The sequence below is a fragment of the Bombina bombina genome, chromosome 7 (genome assembly GCF_027579735.1).
Source record: "Bombina bombina isolate aBomBom1 chromosome 7, aBomBom1.pri, whole genome shotgun sequence".
NCBI lineage: Eukaryota > Metazoa > Chordata > Amphibia > Anura > Bombinatoridae > Bombina > Bombina bombina.
Genome location: NC_069505.1, coordinates 397,376,566 through 397,391,127, shown reverse-complemented (window position 1 = coordinate 397,391,127; position 14,562 = coordinate 397,376,566). Strand labels below are relative to the sequence as shown.

Sequence of the window (14,562 nt, the reverse complement as noted above, 5' to 3'; positions counted from 1 at the left end):
TGTCTTCTCCAAACTCAACACCGAATTGGCTCTTTCAAATAAGCAAATTGAAGCTAACAGGGTGTTAACCTGATCTATGTGGTTCAGACTCTGTTGATTTGTAAATCTGTTTGAAGACTGAAGAAAAAATGTAATTGTTCCTTTAAATACACAGAAGCACTAACAGTGATATAAATTGCCAGTGCAAACCTGTGACAAATATACAGAAGTGTGCCAACCTACTAGAGACTCACAGGGACAGTGCTGGGTGCCGGAAGCACAATTTTGTTAGTGCCACTCTTTGCACAGAAGCAGTGTCTCCTTCAAATATTTTGTTCCAGTCTGTCTCAAAGACACAAATTTACTGACAGTGGCAACCTGCCCCAAGCCTACAGAATGCCAACCCTCATGCCCCCTACACAGAAGCAGTGCCAAGCCCCATCATGCCAGTATCTCATATATAAACAGGATAATACTCATTCTAACACACAACAGCAGTAATAGCCTAGGTGGCACTACATGTTTGCTTCATCTAAACCTTTACCATCCTCCTTCAGAAATATAGTGCCAGTCTCTGTCAGACATACAGGGCCACTGTGCCAGCCTCCTTCAGTCATATAGTGACAGCCTTCTTAATACAGTGCCAGCCTCATTCAATCATATAGTGCCAGCCTTCTTTATACAGTGTCATCCTCATTTAGTCATATAGTGCCAGCCTTCTTCAAACATACAGTGCCAGCCTCCTTCAGTCATATAGTGCCAGCCTTCTTTATACAGTGCCAGCCTCATTCAATCATATAGTGCCAGCCTTCTTTATACAGTGCCAGCCTCATTTAGTCATATAGTGCCAGCCTTCTTTATACAGTGTCATCCTCATTTAGTCATATAGTGCCAGCCTTCTTCAAACATACAGTGCCAGCCTCCTTCAGTCATATAGTGCCAGCCTTCTTAATACAGTGCCAGCCTCCTTCAGTCATACAGTGCCAGCCTCCTTCTGTCATATAGTGCCAGCCTTCTTTATACAGGGCCAGTCTCATTTAGTCATATAGTGCCAGCCTTCTTCAAACATACAGTGCCAGCCTCCTTCAGTCATATAGTGCCAGCCTTCTTAATACAGTGCCAGCCTCCTTCAGTCATACAGTGCCAGCCTCCTTTTGTCATATAGTGCCAGCCTTCTTCATACAGTGTCAGCCTCATTCCGTCATACAGTGCCAGCCTTCTTTGAACATAAAGTTCCAGCCTTCTTCATACAGTGCCAGCCTCCTTTAGTCATATAGTGCCAGCCTTCTTCATACAGTGCCAGCCTCCTTTAGTCATATAGTGCCAGCCTTCTTCATACAGTGCCAGCCTTCTTCATACAGTGCCAGCCTCCTTCCGTCATATAGTGCCAGCCTTCATACAGTGCCAGCCTCCTTTAGTCATATAGTGCCAGCCTTCTTCATACAGTGCCAGCCTCCTTTAGTCATATAGTGCCAGCCTTCTTCATATAGTACCAGCCTCCTTTAGTCATATAGTGCCAGCCTTCTTCATATAGTACCAGCCTCCTTTAGTCATATAGTGCCAGCCTTCTTCATACAGTGCCAGCCTACTTCCATCATATAGTGCCAGCCTTCTTCATACAGTGCCAGCCTCCTTTAGTCATATAGTGCCAGCCTTCTTCATACAGTGCCAGCCTCCTTCCATCATGTAGTGCCGGCCTTCTTTATACAGTGCCAGCCTTCTTTAGTTATATAGTGCCAGCCTTCTTCATACAGTGCCAGCCTCCTTCCGTCATGTAGTGCCGGCCTTCTTTATACAGTGCCAGCCTTCTTTAGTTATATAGTGCCAGCCTTCTTCATACAGTGCCAGCCTCCTTCCGTCATATAGTGCCAGCCTTCTTCATACAGTGCCAGCCTCCTTCCGTCATATAGTGCCAGCCTTCTTCAAACATACAGTCTCAGCCTTCTTTAGGTATATAGTGCCAGCCTTCTTCATACAGTGCCAGCCTCCTTCCGTCATATAGTGCAAGCCTTCTTCATATAGTGCCAGCCTCCTTCTGTCATATAGTGCCAGCCTTCTTCGAACATACAATCTCAGCCTTCTTTAGGTATATAGTGCCAGCCTTCTTCAAACACACAGTGCCAGCCTCCTTCAGGCATATAGTGCCAGCCTTTTTTAAACACACAGTGCCAGCCTTCTTCAAACACACAGTGCCAGCCTCCTTCAGGCATATAGTGCCAGCCTTTTTTAAACACACAGTGCCAGCCTCCTTTAGGCAAAAAGTGCCAGCCTTCTTCAAACACACAGTGCCAGCCTCCTTCAGGCAAATAGTGCCAGCCTTCTTTAAACACACAGTGCCAGCCCTCTTTAAACACACAGTGCCAGCCTCCTTCAGGCATATAGTGCTAGCTCCTGCAACCATACAGCCTCCATGAAACAAACAATATCATACATACACCAACAGTGCCAACACCCATGGGATGCCAGGCTTCCTCACACAGCTCTTGTCTTTTCTGATTTGAGGTAGCTGTTCATAACCATGGTAAGGAGTTACATTTCAACAAAGGATACCAATTGAGCAAAGTTGTCCTGAAACAAAGGGGTGTGCACTCTCACCAGTATGGACAAAACGGAAAGCACAAGAATGCAGTATAACAATAGCAGTGTTTATTATGAACTCATTAAAATAATATAAAGCAGTAATAACAAGGTGATGATCAAACTATAAACATTACTTATCTTCGGATGTCGAATAAGGCATATGTTAGACCACTCTCTCAGATGTTGCCAGAAACTTGTTCCCAAAGAATTTCCTCAATCTAATCCTTCCAAGGACCCCCCCCCCCCCTTAGCAATAAGTAAAATAATTAAAACAGTTAATGTGAAGGTGTGTCTATGTGTAATGTCAATCATATTTTGTATCAAATCGTATCGCGTCCCCTTTGGCGTCAAAACCAGTGGCATTTAATATTAACTTGCTGGACGCCAAAGGGGGCGCGATACGATTGGCTACAACATGATTTGTCATTGAAGACAGAACTAGAGTATGCGTTGCGGGCGGAGGAAGGGCGCAATTTATAACAATATGAAAGGGTATTTATTTATATAATTTACCATTTACAATGATTTTCATAAATGAAAGTGCCCATCATTTACTTTTTTATTATAATTTTTGGGCAAAATTGCAAGTGTTGCAGTATGGCTATACCGCTGAAAAATTGGCCTTTGCCCGCAAAGTTAGTTAGTTTTTTTATTTTTATTTCACAGGTAAGTTTTTATTTATTTTAAGATAGTTATATTGTAACTTTAATTTAAAGTTAGGGGAGTGTTAGGTTTACGGGTTAATAGTTTAGTGTTTCACGATATGGGGGGGCGACTGTTTAGGGGTTAATAGGTTTAGTTTAGTATTTGTGATGTGGGGGGCCGTAGGTTTAGGGGTTAATAGGTTTTGGTGTTAGCGATGCGGGAGGCGGGGGTTTAGGGGTTAATCACTTTATTTAGTGTTGGCGATGTCGGGGGCAGCGGATTAGGGGTATTTAGACTAGGGGTTTATGTTATGGTGTTAGGTTTCTACATAACCTTCTTGTCCCAATAGACATCAATGGGGATTGCGTTATAGCGATCGCCATTCCACAATCGCAGGTGTTCGTTTTTTTCTAACACTTTCTCTCCATTGATGTCTATGGGGCAAAACATGCACAAGCACGTCAAGTCAGGCCTTGGCTTTTGTGCGGTATGGAGCTTATCGCACAACAAAATACGTTTTTTTTGTATTTTGTAACTTGTAATGGCAGCGCTATGAAAAGTGCGATACCGCTAAATTTCTAGCATTATTTACGCACCGGGTTTAGCGCACAACTCACAATATAATCAATGAACTTAACCATCACTTTAAGTAATAACATTTCTCTTTATCCATAGGGAGGAATTCTGTGAAGTTTTTCGAGCTAAAGAGAAATCTTCGGGAAAACTTTACACCTGCAAACCAGCCTCCTTTAGTCATATAGTGCCAGCCTTCTTCATACAGTGCCAGCCTCCTTCCATCATGTAGTGCCGGCCTTCTTTATACAGTGCCAGCCTTCTTTAGTTATATAGTGCCAGCCTTCTTCATACAGTGCCAGCCTCCTTCCGTCATGTAGTGCCGGCCTTCTTTATACAGTGCCAGCCTTCTTTAGTTATATAGTGCCAGCCTTCTTCATACAGTGCCAGCCTCCTTCCGTCATATAGTGCCAGCCTTCTTCATACAGTGCCAGCCTCCTTCCGTCATATAGTGCCAGCCTTCTTCGAACATACAGTCTCAGCCTTCTTTAGGTATATAGTGCCAGCCTTCTTCATACAGTGCCAGCCTCCTTCCGTCATATAGTGCAAGCCTTCTTCATATAGTGCCAGCCTCCTTCCGTCATATAGTGCCAGCCTTCTTCGAACATACAATCTCAGCCTTCTTTAGGTATATAGTGCCAGCCTTCTTCAAACACACAGTGCCAGCCTCCTTCAGGCATATAGTGCCAGCCTTTTTTAAACACACAGTGCCAGCCTCCTTTAGGCAAAAAGTGCCAGCCTTCTTCAAACACACAGTGTCAGCCTTCTTTAAACACACAGTGCCAGCCTTCTTCAAACACACAGTGCCAGCCTCCTTCAGGCAAATAGTGCCAGCCTTCTTTAAACACACAGTGCCAGCCTTCTTTAAACACACAGTGCCAGCCTCCTTCAGGCATATAGTGCTAGCTCCTGCAACCATACAGCCTCCATGAAACAAACAATATCATACATACACCAACAGTGCCAACACCCATGGGATGCCAGGCTTCCTCACACAGCTCTTGTCTTTTCTGATTTGAGGTAGCTGCTCATAACCATAGACTGTGTTAATTTTAGATAATGTCCTCATCACATAGCAGTAATATCAGTTATTAAATGCCACTCCATATGCTTTGAAACAATTCAACAATGTATATTACACTGCCGTACAGTGCTCACAACATGTAAATGCTCCTGAACCTATCTAGATATGCTCTTCCTCAAAGAATAAAATCATAGAAAATATAAATTTGACTTTAATATTCTATTAAACCATCTGGCACATTCTGAAAAATACATGAAAAATATTTATTTAATGATTCAAATGGAGCATACTGTTTTAGAAAACTTTCTAGTTCAATTATACTATTATAATGTAGTTGTTCTTTTTTTATCCTTTGTTGAAGAGCATACCTAGATAGGCTCAAAAGTGTGAGCTCTATGGAAGTAGTTTTGCAACAATGTTTTTATATGTTTTATATGTTGTGCAAACTCTGCTGCTATCTAGTGCTCCAGACATTCGTAAGTTAATCTGTAAACAGTTTATGGTTAAGGAGTTGACTGAAACGCGTTGTAGGCTTCAAAATTTAGAGACAATTTTATGATGGATTTGTTTGTTTAAAGGGCCATGGAAGTAAAAATTATACTGTCATGATTAAGAAAGAACGTGCAATTTAAAGAAAGTATTTCAAACTTATTTGTATGTTTTAAATTGTCCTCTTTCTCTTGGTCTCCTTTGTTGCAACTTAGCTTCTTTCCATTAGAGCATACTGTAGGTGGCTCAGGAGCGTGCATGTGTGTTAAAGACTTTATAGCAGGAGTATTTGCAGCATTTGTATATAGTGCTCAATACACATGCACGCTTCTAAGCCTACCTCAATACTTTCTCATGGTAAGGAGTTACATTTCAACAAAGGATACCAATTGAGCAAAGTTGTCCTGAAACAAAGGGGTGTGCACTCTCACCAGTATGGACAAAATGGAAAGCACAAGAATGCAGTATAACAATAGCAGTGTTTATTATGAACTCATTAAAATAAAATAAAGCAGTAATAACAAGGTGATGATCAAACTATAAACATTACTTATCTTCGGATGTCGAATAAGGCATATGTTAGACCACTCTCTCAGATGTTGCCAGAAACTTGTTCCCAAAGAATTTCCTCAATCTAATCCTTCCAAGGACCCCCCCCCCCCCCCCTTAGCAATAAGTAAAATAATTAAAACAGTTAATGTGAAGGTGTGTCTATGTGTAATGTCAATCATATTTTGTATCAAATCGTATCGCGTCCCCTTTGGCGTCAAAACCAGTGGCATTTAATATTAACTTGCTGGACGCCAAAGGGGGCGCGATACGATTGGCTAAAACATGATTTGTCATTGAAGACAGAACTAGAGTATGCGTTGCGGGCGGAGGAAGGGCGCAATTTATAACAATATGAAAGGGTATTTATTTATATAATTTACCATTTACAATGATTTTCATAAATGAAAGTGCCCATCATTTACTTTTTTATTATAATTTTTGGGCAAAATTGCAAGTGTTGCAGTATGGCTATACCGCTGAAAAATTGGCCTTTGCCCGCAAAGTTAGTTAGTTTTTTTATTTTTATTTCACAGGTAAGTTTTTATTTATTTTAAGATAGTTATATTGTAACTTTAATTTAAAGTTAGGGGAGTGTTAGGTTTACGGGTTAATAGTTTAGTGTTTCGCGATATGGGGGGGGCGACTGTTTAGGGGTTAATAGGTTTAGTTTAGTATTTGTGATGTGGGGGGCCGTAGGTTTAGGGGTTAATAGGTTTTGGTGTTAGCGATGCGGGAGGTGGGGGTTTAGGGGTTAATCACTTTATTTAGTGTTGGCAATGTCGGGGGCAGCGGATTAGGGGTATTTAGACTAGGGGTTTATGTTATGGTGTTAGGTTTCTACATAACCTTCTTGTCCCAATAGACATCAATGGGGATTGCGTTATATCGATCGCCATTCCGCAATCGCAGGTGTTCGTTTTTTTCTAACACTTTCTCTCCATTGATGTCTATGGGGCAAAACATGCACAAGCACGTCAAGTCAGGCCTTGGCTTTTGTGCGGTATGGATCTTATCGCACAACAAAATACGTTTGTTTTGTATTTAGTAACTTGTAATGGCAGCGCTATGAAAAAGTGCGATACCGCTATATTTCTAGCATTATTTACGCACCGGGTTTAGCGCACAACTCACAATATAATCAATGAACTTAACCATCACTTTAAGTAATACCATTTCTCTTTATCCATAGGGAGGAATTCTGTGAAGTTTTTCGAGCTAAAGAGAAATCTTCTGGAAAACTTTACACCTGCAAACGGTTTCTAAAGAGGGATGGACGTAAAGTAAGGAAGGCAGCAAAGAATGAGATTAACATCTTAAAAATGTAAGTTATCTGACTGTGTGCAGCTCGCCATACAGTAACTATTTAACTTATTTCAACTTATAAGTACCTATTTTCCCTTGTCAGAATGCATCACCTACCTTTATATAATGTACCTGTATATACACACCTTTGCTTTTAACAATACACATTTCTTCTTTGTTGTACACATTACCACACACTTTAAAGCAAACAATGCTTCCTATTCAGCAGAGAATTACCTGGTATTTTGGCTTCCACCATATATATGGCTGGAATAAGATTTACATCAGACCTCCAAACATTTTCCATATCCAGCCTGGGACTGGGATGCTTAGGCTGAATCAGGGAGACCTGTTGGTAGAGTCTCACGTGTTCTGTAGGTGGAGTCATGACCAAAAGGTGCAAGTTTATAGGTGTTGAGTAGGGCAGGTAGGGCATGTCTTACAGGGGCAATATAGTCATTAAAAATAATGTATTCTGGGCTGAGGTGTAGGTGACAAATTCCGGCCACGCCTCTAAAACACCTGTGGCCAGTGCTTCGAGGCAGCTTCCGTTCTCTCCATTCAGACTACTTTACCATGAGAAAACTGATATGCAAATATTTTACAATCACACATATTAACATACAACGTTTTTGTAAGCGCTGCTGTTATTATTGTTTTCCCGCATCGCTAGAGGTTCACATCTGATGTACGAGAATTCATGTGCACCACATGCAACCATCAATGTTAAAGGGACATAAAACTCAAAAAATGTCTTTCATGACTCAGATAGAACATACAATTTTAAACAACTTTACAATTTACTTCTGTTATCAAATTGTATTTCTCTTACATGGTGTATCCAGTCCACGGATTCATCCTTACTTGTGATATTCTCATTCCCTACAGGAAGTGGCAAAGAGAGCACACAGCAGAGCTGTCCATATAGCTCCCCTCAGGCTCCGCCCCCCCAGTCATTCTCTTTGCCGCTCTAACAAGTAGCATCTCCACGGGAGGGTAAAGAGTATGTGGTGTTAGATTCGTAGTTTTTATTTCTTCAATCAAGAGTTTGTTATTTTAAAATAGTGCCGGTTTGTACTATTTACTCTGAGGCAGAAAGTGATGAAGATTTCTGCTGAGAGGAAAAAGATTTTAGCATGTTGTAACTAAAATCCATTGCTGTTCCCACACAGGACTGTTGAGTACCGGAGAACTTCAGTTGGGGGGAACAGTTTGCAGGCTTAACTGCTTAAGGTATGCTCAGTCACTTTTTTTCTAACAAGACTTGGTAATGCTAGAAGACTGACAGAAATCCCCATGTGGGAAGGTAAGCCATTTTCTGAGACTCAGTATAGAAGGATGGCTTAGTTAAAGGGCTTAAATACTGGTGGACACTGTGATGGGCTAAATCGATTATTTTATTAGTATAATCTCATATTTGCACAAGTGTTTTTTATGTTTGGAACACTTTTTGGAGTTTTAATACGCCTGGCATATTGTTAGACACCTAATTTCACTCAGGAAGGCCCCACAACTCCAGAGTGAAGAGGGAGGGGGCCTCATTTTCGCGCCTCAGTTGCGCAGTTCTTTTGCAAGACAGCTTCATGCAGCTTCACGTGTAGAGTCCAGAGATTGCAGGAGGACTCCAGGGAGGCTTATTTTCGTCCAAAAGTAATCCCCAAGGAAGGTAGGGCCACAGCAGAGACTGTGGCACCGTGCTGTAGTGTGTTAAACCGGTAGCCTGCTTCAATTTGCTCCGGTTTGGGCAAAAAGGGGTTAATTGTCTTGAAAATTTGTTTATTTTCATAAAGATTGGATGTTTTTTGGAGATTTGGTAAAAAAGTGTGTGCTTTTTATTATTTAAAGGCACAGTAAAGTTTTTTCAAAAAGTGTTTCTCTTACTTGGTGTATTCAGTCCACGGATTCATCCTTACTTGTGGGATATTCTCATTCCCTACAGGAAATGGCAAAGAGAGCACACAGCAAAGCTGTCCATATAGCTCCCCTCAGGCTCCGCCCCCCCAGTCAATCTCTTTGCCGCTCTAACTAGTAGCATCTCCACGGGGATGGTAAAGAGTATGTGGTGTTAGATTTGTAGGTTTTTTTTTTTTTCCAAAAGTTTTTTATTGAGGATTAAACATTACAGCAGATGTCACAACGCAGGTGACCAATCGGTGAACATATACATAAACATTATGCCGTTGGTATGACACAGCAAGTGTAGCAATTAATGACATTACTGCGTATATAGGTCAAGTGTGTCTAGAATGAAATAGAATATCTGTCATATAAACCTCATTTTCGATTAATGTGAACTCAGAAATAAATCCATTATGAAAACATCATTTACAAACAGAATGAACAAACTTAGGTTATAGGGACCGGGTAGTACCTCAGTCCTACACAGTAACTCAAATTTCTAGGAATTTCGTGAAGTCAGCTTAGAAGTGCCTCTCCGTGTACTACAACTGGGAATTATAGTGCGCATTTCCAGGCGGGGGGTTAGATTTGTAGTTTTACTTCTTCAATCAAGAGTTTGTTATTTTAAAATAGTGCTGGTTTGTACTATTTACTCTGCAGCAGAAAGTGATGAAGATTCTGCTGAGAGGAAAAAGATTTTAGCATGTTGTAACTAAAATCCATTGCTGTTCCCACGCAGGACTGTTGAGTACAGGAGAACTTCAGTTGGGGGGAACAGTTGCAGGCTTATTCTGCTTGAGGTATGTTTCAGTCATATTTTCTAACAAGACCTGGTAGTGCTAGAAAACTGACAGATATCCCACGAGGGAGGTAAGCCATTTTCTCAGACACAGTATAGAAAGAGGGCTTTCACTAAGGGCTTAATACTGACAGACACTTGATGGGCTAATCGATTCCTTTATTAGGGTAATCTGATGTTGTTGAACATTTTTAAGCGCTTTGCAAACATTTTTTGGGGTATTTTTACGCCTGGCATTGTAATAGACAGCTATTTTGACTCAGTAAGGCCCCATATCTCTAGAGTGAGAAGGAGGAGGCCTCATTTTCGCGCCTCAATTGCGCAGTTAATTTGGAACACAGCTCCACGCAGCTTCATGTGCAGAGCCTTTTGAGTACAGGAGGACTTCAGGGAGGCTTCATTTACACCTGCAAATAACCCTAAAGGAAGGTAAAGCCACGGCAAAGACTGTGGCAGAGTACTGTAGTGGGGTAAACCGGTTATTTACTCATTTTGCTCCGGTTTGGGCATTAAGGGGTTAAACGATTTGAAAACTTGTGTGCAATCATTTCAAGGCATGAGGATCATGTGGTGAAAATTTCATTAAGATCGGATGTTTTTTGGTGATTTGGTAAAAAGTGTGTGCCTTTTTATTATTTAAAGAGACAGTAACGTTTTTTCAAAAGTATTTTTTTTTCAACATTTTAGTGTTCTGAGTCTGTCAAACATGTCTGAGTCTTCAGATAGACCTTGTTCTTTATATTCAAAAGCCATGGCAATACCCCCATTGCACGTATGTTTAAAGTGTGCACAAACATCTAAACATTTTAAAGATCATCCAGTGACAATACAAAATGCTGCCCAAGATGATTCTTTAACGGAGGGTAATGAGGATAGTCCTCCTTCCTCCCCCCACGTGTCTACACCAGTTACGCCCGCGCAAGCGATGCCTAGTACCTCTAGCGCTTTCCCCTCTGTTACCTTACAACAATTAGCGGCAGTAATGGATAATTCCCTTGCAGCTTTTTTATCCAAACTGCCAGTTTTTCCAAGAAAGCGCGATAGCTCAGTTTTACACATAGAGGATGAGCCATCTGAAGCTTTGAATAATGTATCTGTAGCACCCTCACAAAACTCAGAGGTAGCAGTGAGGGAAGGGCTGTCTGAGGGAGAAATTTCTGACACAGGGAAAGTTTCTCAGCAGACAGAGTCAGATTCCTTAGCGTTTAAATTTAAGCTGGAACACCTCCGCGTACTGCTTAAGGAGGTTTTGGCTACGCTGGACGATTGTGACCCCATGGTGGTCGCTGAAAAATTGTGTAAAATGGACAGATATTTAGAGGTATCTGTATACACTGAGGCATTTCCGATTCCTAAAAGGGTGGCGGATATTGTGACTAAGGAGTGGGAGAGACCAGGTGTACCCTTTGTTCCCCCACCTATCTTTAAGAAAATGTTCCCCATAAATGACCCCAGGAAGGACGCGTGGCAGACGGTCCCTAAGGTAGAGGGGGCTGTTTCAACATTGGCTAAGCGTACAACTATACCAATAGAGGACAGTTGTGCTTTCAAAGATCCTATGGATAAAAAATTGGAGGGCTTGCTAAAGAAAATTTTTGTTCAGCAAGGTTTTCTGCTTCAACCAATCGCCTGCATTATCCCTGTAACTACTGCAGCGGCCTTTTGGTTCGAGGCTCTGGAGGAGTCGCTCCAGAGAGAGACTTCATGCGATGAGGTCATGGATAGAATTCACGCTTTAAAACTGGCTAATTCTTTTATCACTGATGCCGCGCTCCAATCAGCTAAATTAGCGGCGAAAACCTCTGGTTTTGCCGTCATGGCGCGACGAGCACTTTGGCTCAAATCGTGGTCGGCGGATATGTCGTCCAAGACGAAACTGTTAAACATTCCTTTCAAGGGGAAAACCCTTTTCGGCCCAGAGCTGAAAGAAATTATCCACAAGATAGGCCATTCAAGGCCAAAAACAAGGCTCCTTTCGCAACTTCAGGAGCGGACCTGCTACAACCTCTGCTGCCGCAAAGCAGGATAACGCTTCCCAGCCCAAGGCAACCTGGAAACCCTTGCAGGGCTGGAATAAGGGTAAACAGGCCAAGAAGCCTGCTCCTGCTACCAAGACAGCATGAAGGGGTAGCCCCCGATCCGGGATCGGATCTAGTGGGGGGGCAGACTTTCTCTCTTCGCTCAGGCTTGGGCAAGAGATGTTCCAGACCCCTGGGCTTTAGAAATAGTTGCTCAGGGGTACCTTCTAGAATTCAAGGATTCTCCCCCAAGGGGAAGGTTCCACATTTCTCGTTTGTCTTCAGACCAAACAAAGAAACAGGCGTTCTTACGCTGTGTAGAAGATCTTCTGAAAATAGGAGTGATACACCCAGTTCCAATTGCAGAACAAGGACTGGGCTTTTAATCAAATCTATTCGTAGTTCCCAAAAAAGAGGGAACGTTCAGGCCAATTCTGGATCTCAAGATTCTAAACAAATTCCTCAGAGTTCCGTCCTTCAAGATGGAAACCATTCGGACGATCTTGCCAATGATCCAGGAAGGTCAATATATGACTACCGTGGATTTAAAGGATGCGTACCTACATATTCCTATCCACAAAGATCACCATCAGTTCCTAAGGTTCGCCTTTCTGGACAATCATTACCAGTTCGTGGCTCTGCCTTTCGGGCTGGCCACCGCTCCCAGAATTTTCACAAAGGTTCTATGGTCCCTTCTGGCGGTACTAAGACCGCGGGGCATTGCAGTAGTACCTTATCTAGACGACATCTTAATACAGGCGTCGTCCTTTCTCAGAGCCAAGGCTCATATGGACATCGTTCTGGCCTTTCTAAGGTCTCACGGGTGGAAGGTGAACGTAGAAAAGAGTTCTCTGTCCCCGCTCACAAGGGTTCCTTTTCTGGGAACACTAATAGACTCGGTAGAAATGAAAATCTTTCTGACAGAGGTCAGGAAGTCAAAACTGTTGAATACTTGCCGAGTTCTTCATTCCATTCCTCGGCCTTCCGTGGCTCAGTGCATGGAAGTAATCGGTTTAATGGTTGCGGCGATGGACGTGGTCCCTTTCGCCCGAATTCATCTCAGACCACTGCAACTGTGCATGCTCAAACAGTGGAATGGAGATTACGCAGATTTATCTCCTCAGATTCAAATGGACCAAAAGACCAGAGACTCTCTTCTCTGGTGGTTGTCTCCAGATCACCTGTCTCAGGGGCTGAGTTTCCGCAGACCGGAATGGATCATTGTCACGACCGATGCCAGTCTGATAGGCTAGGGTGCGGTCTGGAACTCCCTAAAGGCTCAGGGACTATGGTCTCGGGAAGAATCTCTTCTCCCGATAAACATTTTGGAGCTGAGAGCGATATTCAATACGCTCCAGGCGTGGCCTCAACTAGCAGAGGCCAAATTCATCAGATTTCAGTCGGACAACATCACGACTGTAGCGTACATCAATCATCAGGGGGGAACAAAGAGTTCCCTAGCGATGAAGGAAGTATCCAAGATTATCAAATGGGCGGAGGATCACTCCTGCCATTTATCTGCAATTCACATCCCAGGAGTAGACAACTGGGAGGCGGATTTTCTAAGTCGTCAGACTTTCCATCCGGGGGAGTGGGAACTCCACCCGGAGGTTTTTGCTCAACTAACTCAGCTTTGGGGCATTCCAGAGTTGGATCTGATGGCGTCCCGTCAGAACACCAAACTTCCCCTTTACGGATCCAGATCCAGGGATCCCAAGGCGGCATTGATAGATGCATTAATAGCGCCTTGGTCATTCAGTCTAGCTTATGTCTTTCCACCGTTTCCTATTCTCCCTCGGCTAATAGCCAGAATCAAACAGGAGAGGGCTTCGGTAATTCTGATAGCGCCTGCGTGGCCACGCAGGACTTGGTATGCAGACCTAGTGGGCATGTCATTGGTCCCACCATGGAAACTGCCATCGAGACAGGATCTTCTAATCCAAGGTCCTTTCGAGCATCCAAATCTAGTTTCTCTGCAGCTGACTGCTTGGAGATTGAACGCTTAATCCTATCTAAGCGGGGGTTCTCTGATTCAGTTATAGATACTCTGATACAGGCCAGAAAGCCTGTCACAAGGAAAATTTACCATAAGATATGGCGGAAATATCTTTGTTGGTGTGAATCCAAGGGTTACTCGTGGAGTAAAGTTAGGATTCAAAGGATATTGTCCTTTCTCCAAGAAGGTTTGGAGAAAGGTCTGTCAGCTAGTTCCTTAAAGGGACAGATATCTGCTCTGTCTATTCTGTTACACAAGCGTCTGGCAGCTGTGCCAGACGTTTGCACAGGCATTAGTAAGAATCAAGCCTGTCTACAGACCTGTGGCTCCTCCATGGAGTCTAAATTTAGTTCTTTCAGTTCTTCAAGGGGTTCCGTTTGAACCTTTACATTCCATAGATATCAAGTTATTATCTTGGAAAGTTTTGTTTTTAGTAGCTATTTCTTCTGCTCGAAGAGTTTCAGAATTATCTGCTTTGCAGTGCGATTCACCCTACCTGGTGTTCCATGCAGATAAGGTTGTTCTGCGTACTAAACCTGGTTTCCTTCCAAAGGTGGTTTCTAATAAGAATATTAACCAGGAAATCATTGTTCCTTCTCTGTGCCCTAATCCAGTTTCTAAGACGGAACGACTGTTGCACAATCTTGATGTGGTTCGTGCTTTAAAGTTCTATTTAAAAGCAACTAAAGATTTCAGACACACATCA

At 42.6% G+C, this 14,562-nt stretch overlaps 1 protein-coding gene across 4 annotated transcripts in view; it reads left to right on the top strand.

Moving 5' to 3' along the window:
• Positions 1-14,562, top strand: part of CAMKV (CaM kinase like vesicle associated) — a 287,821-nt gene that overhangs the window by 176,000 nt on the left and 97,259 nt on the right. For all 4 annotated transcript variants that reach the window (XM_053721148.1, XM_053721147.1, XM_053721146.1 and 1 more), the window contains exon 3: positions 7,032-7,163. In XM_053721148.1, coding sequence (XP_053577123.1) covers positions 7,032-7,163 — 132 coding nt within the window. The remainder of the gene's footprint in view (positions 1-7,031; positions 7,164-14,562) is intronic.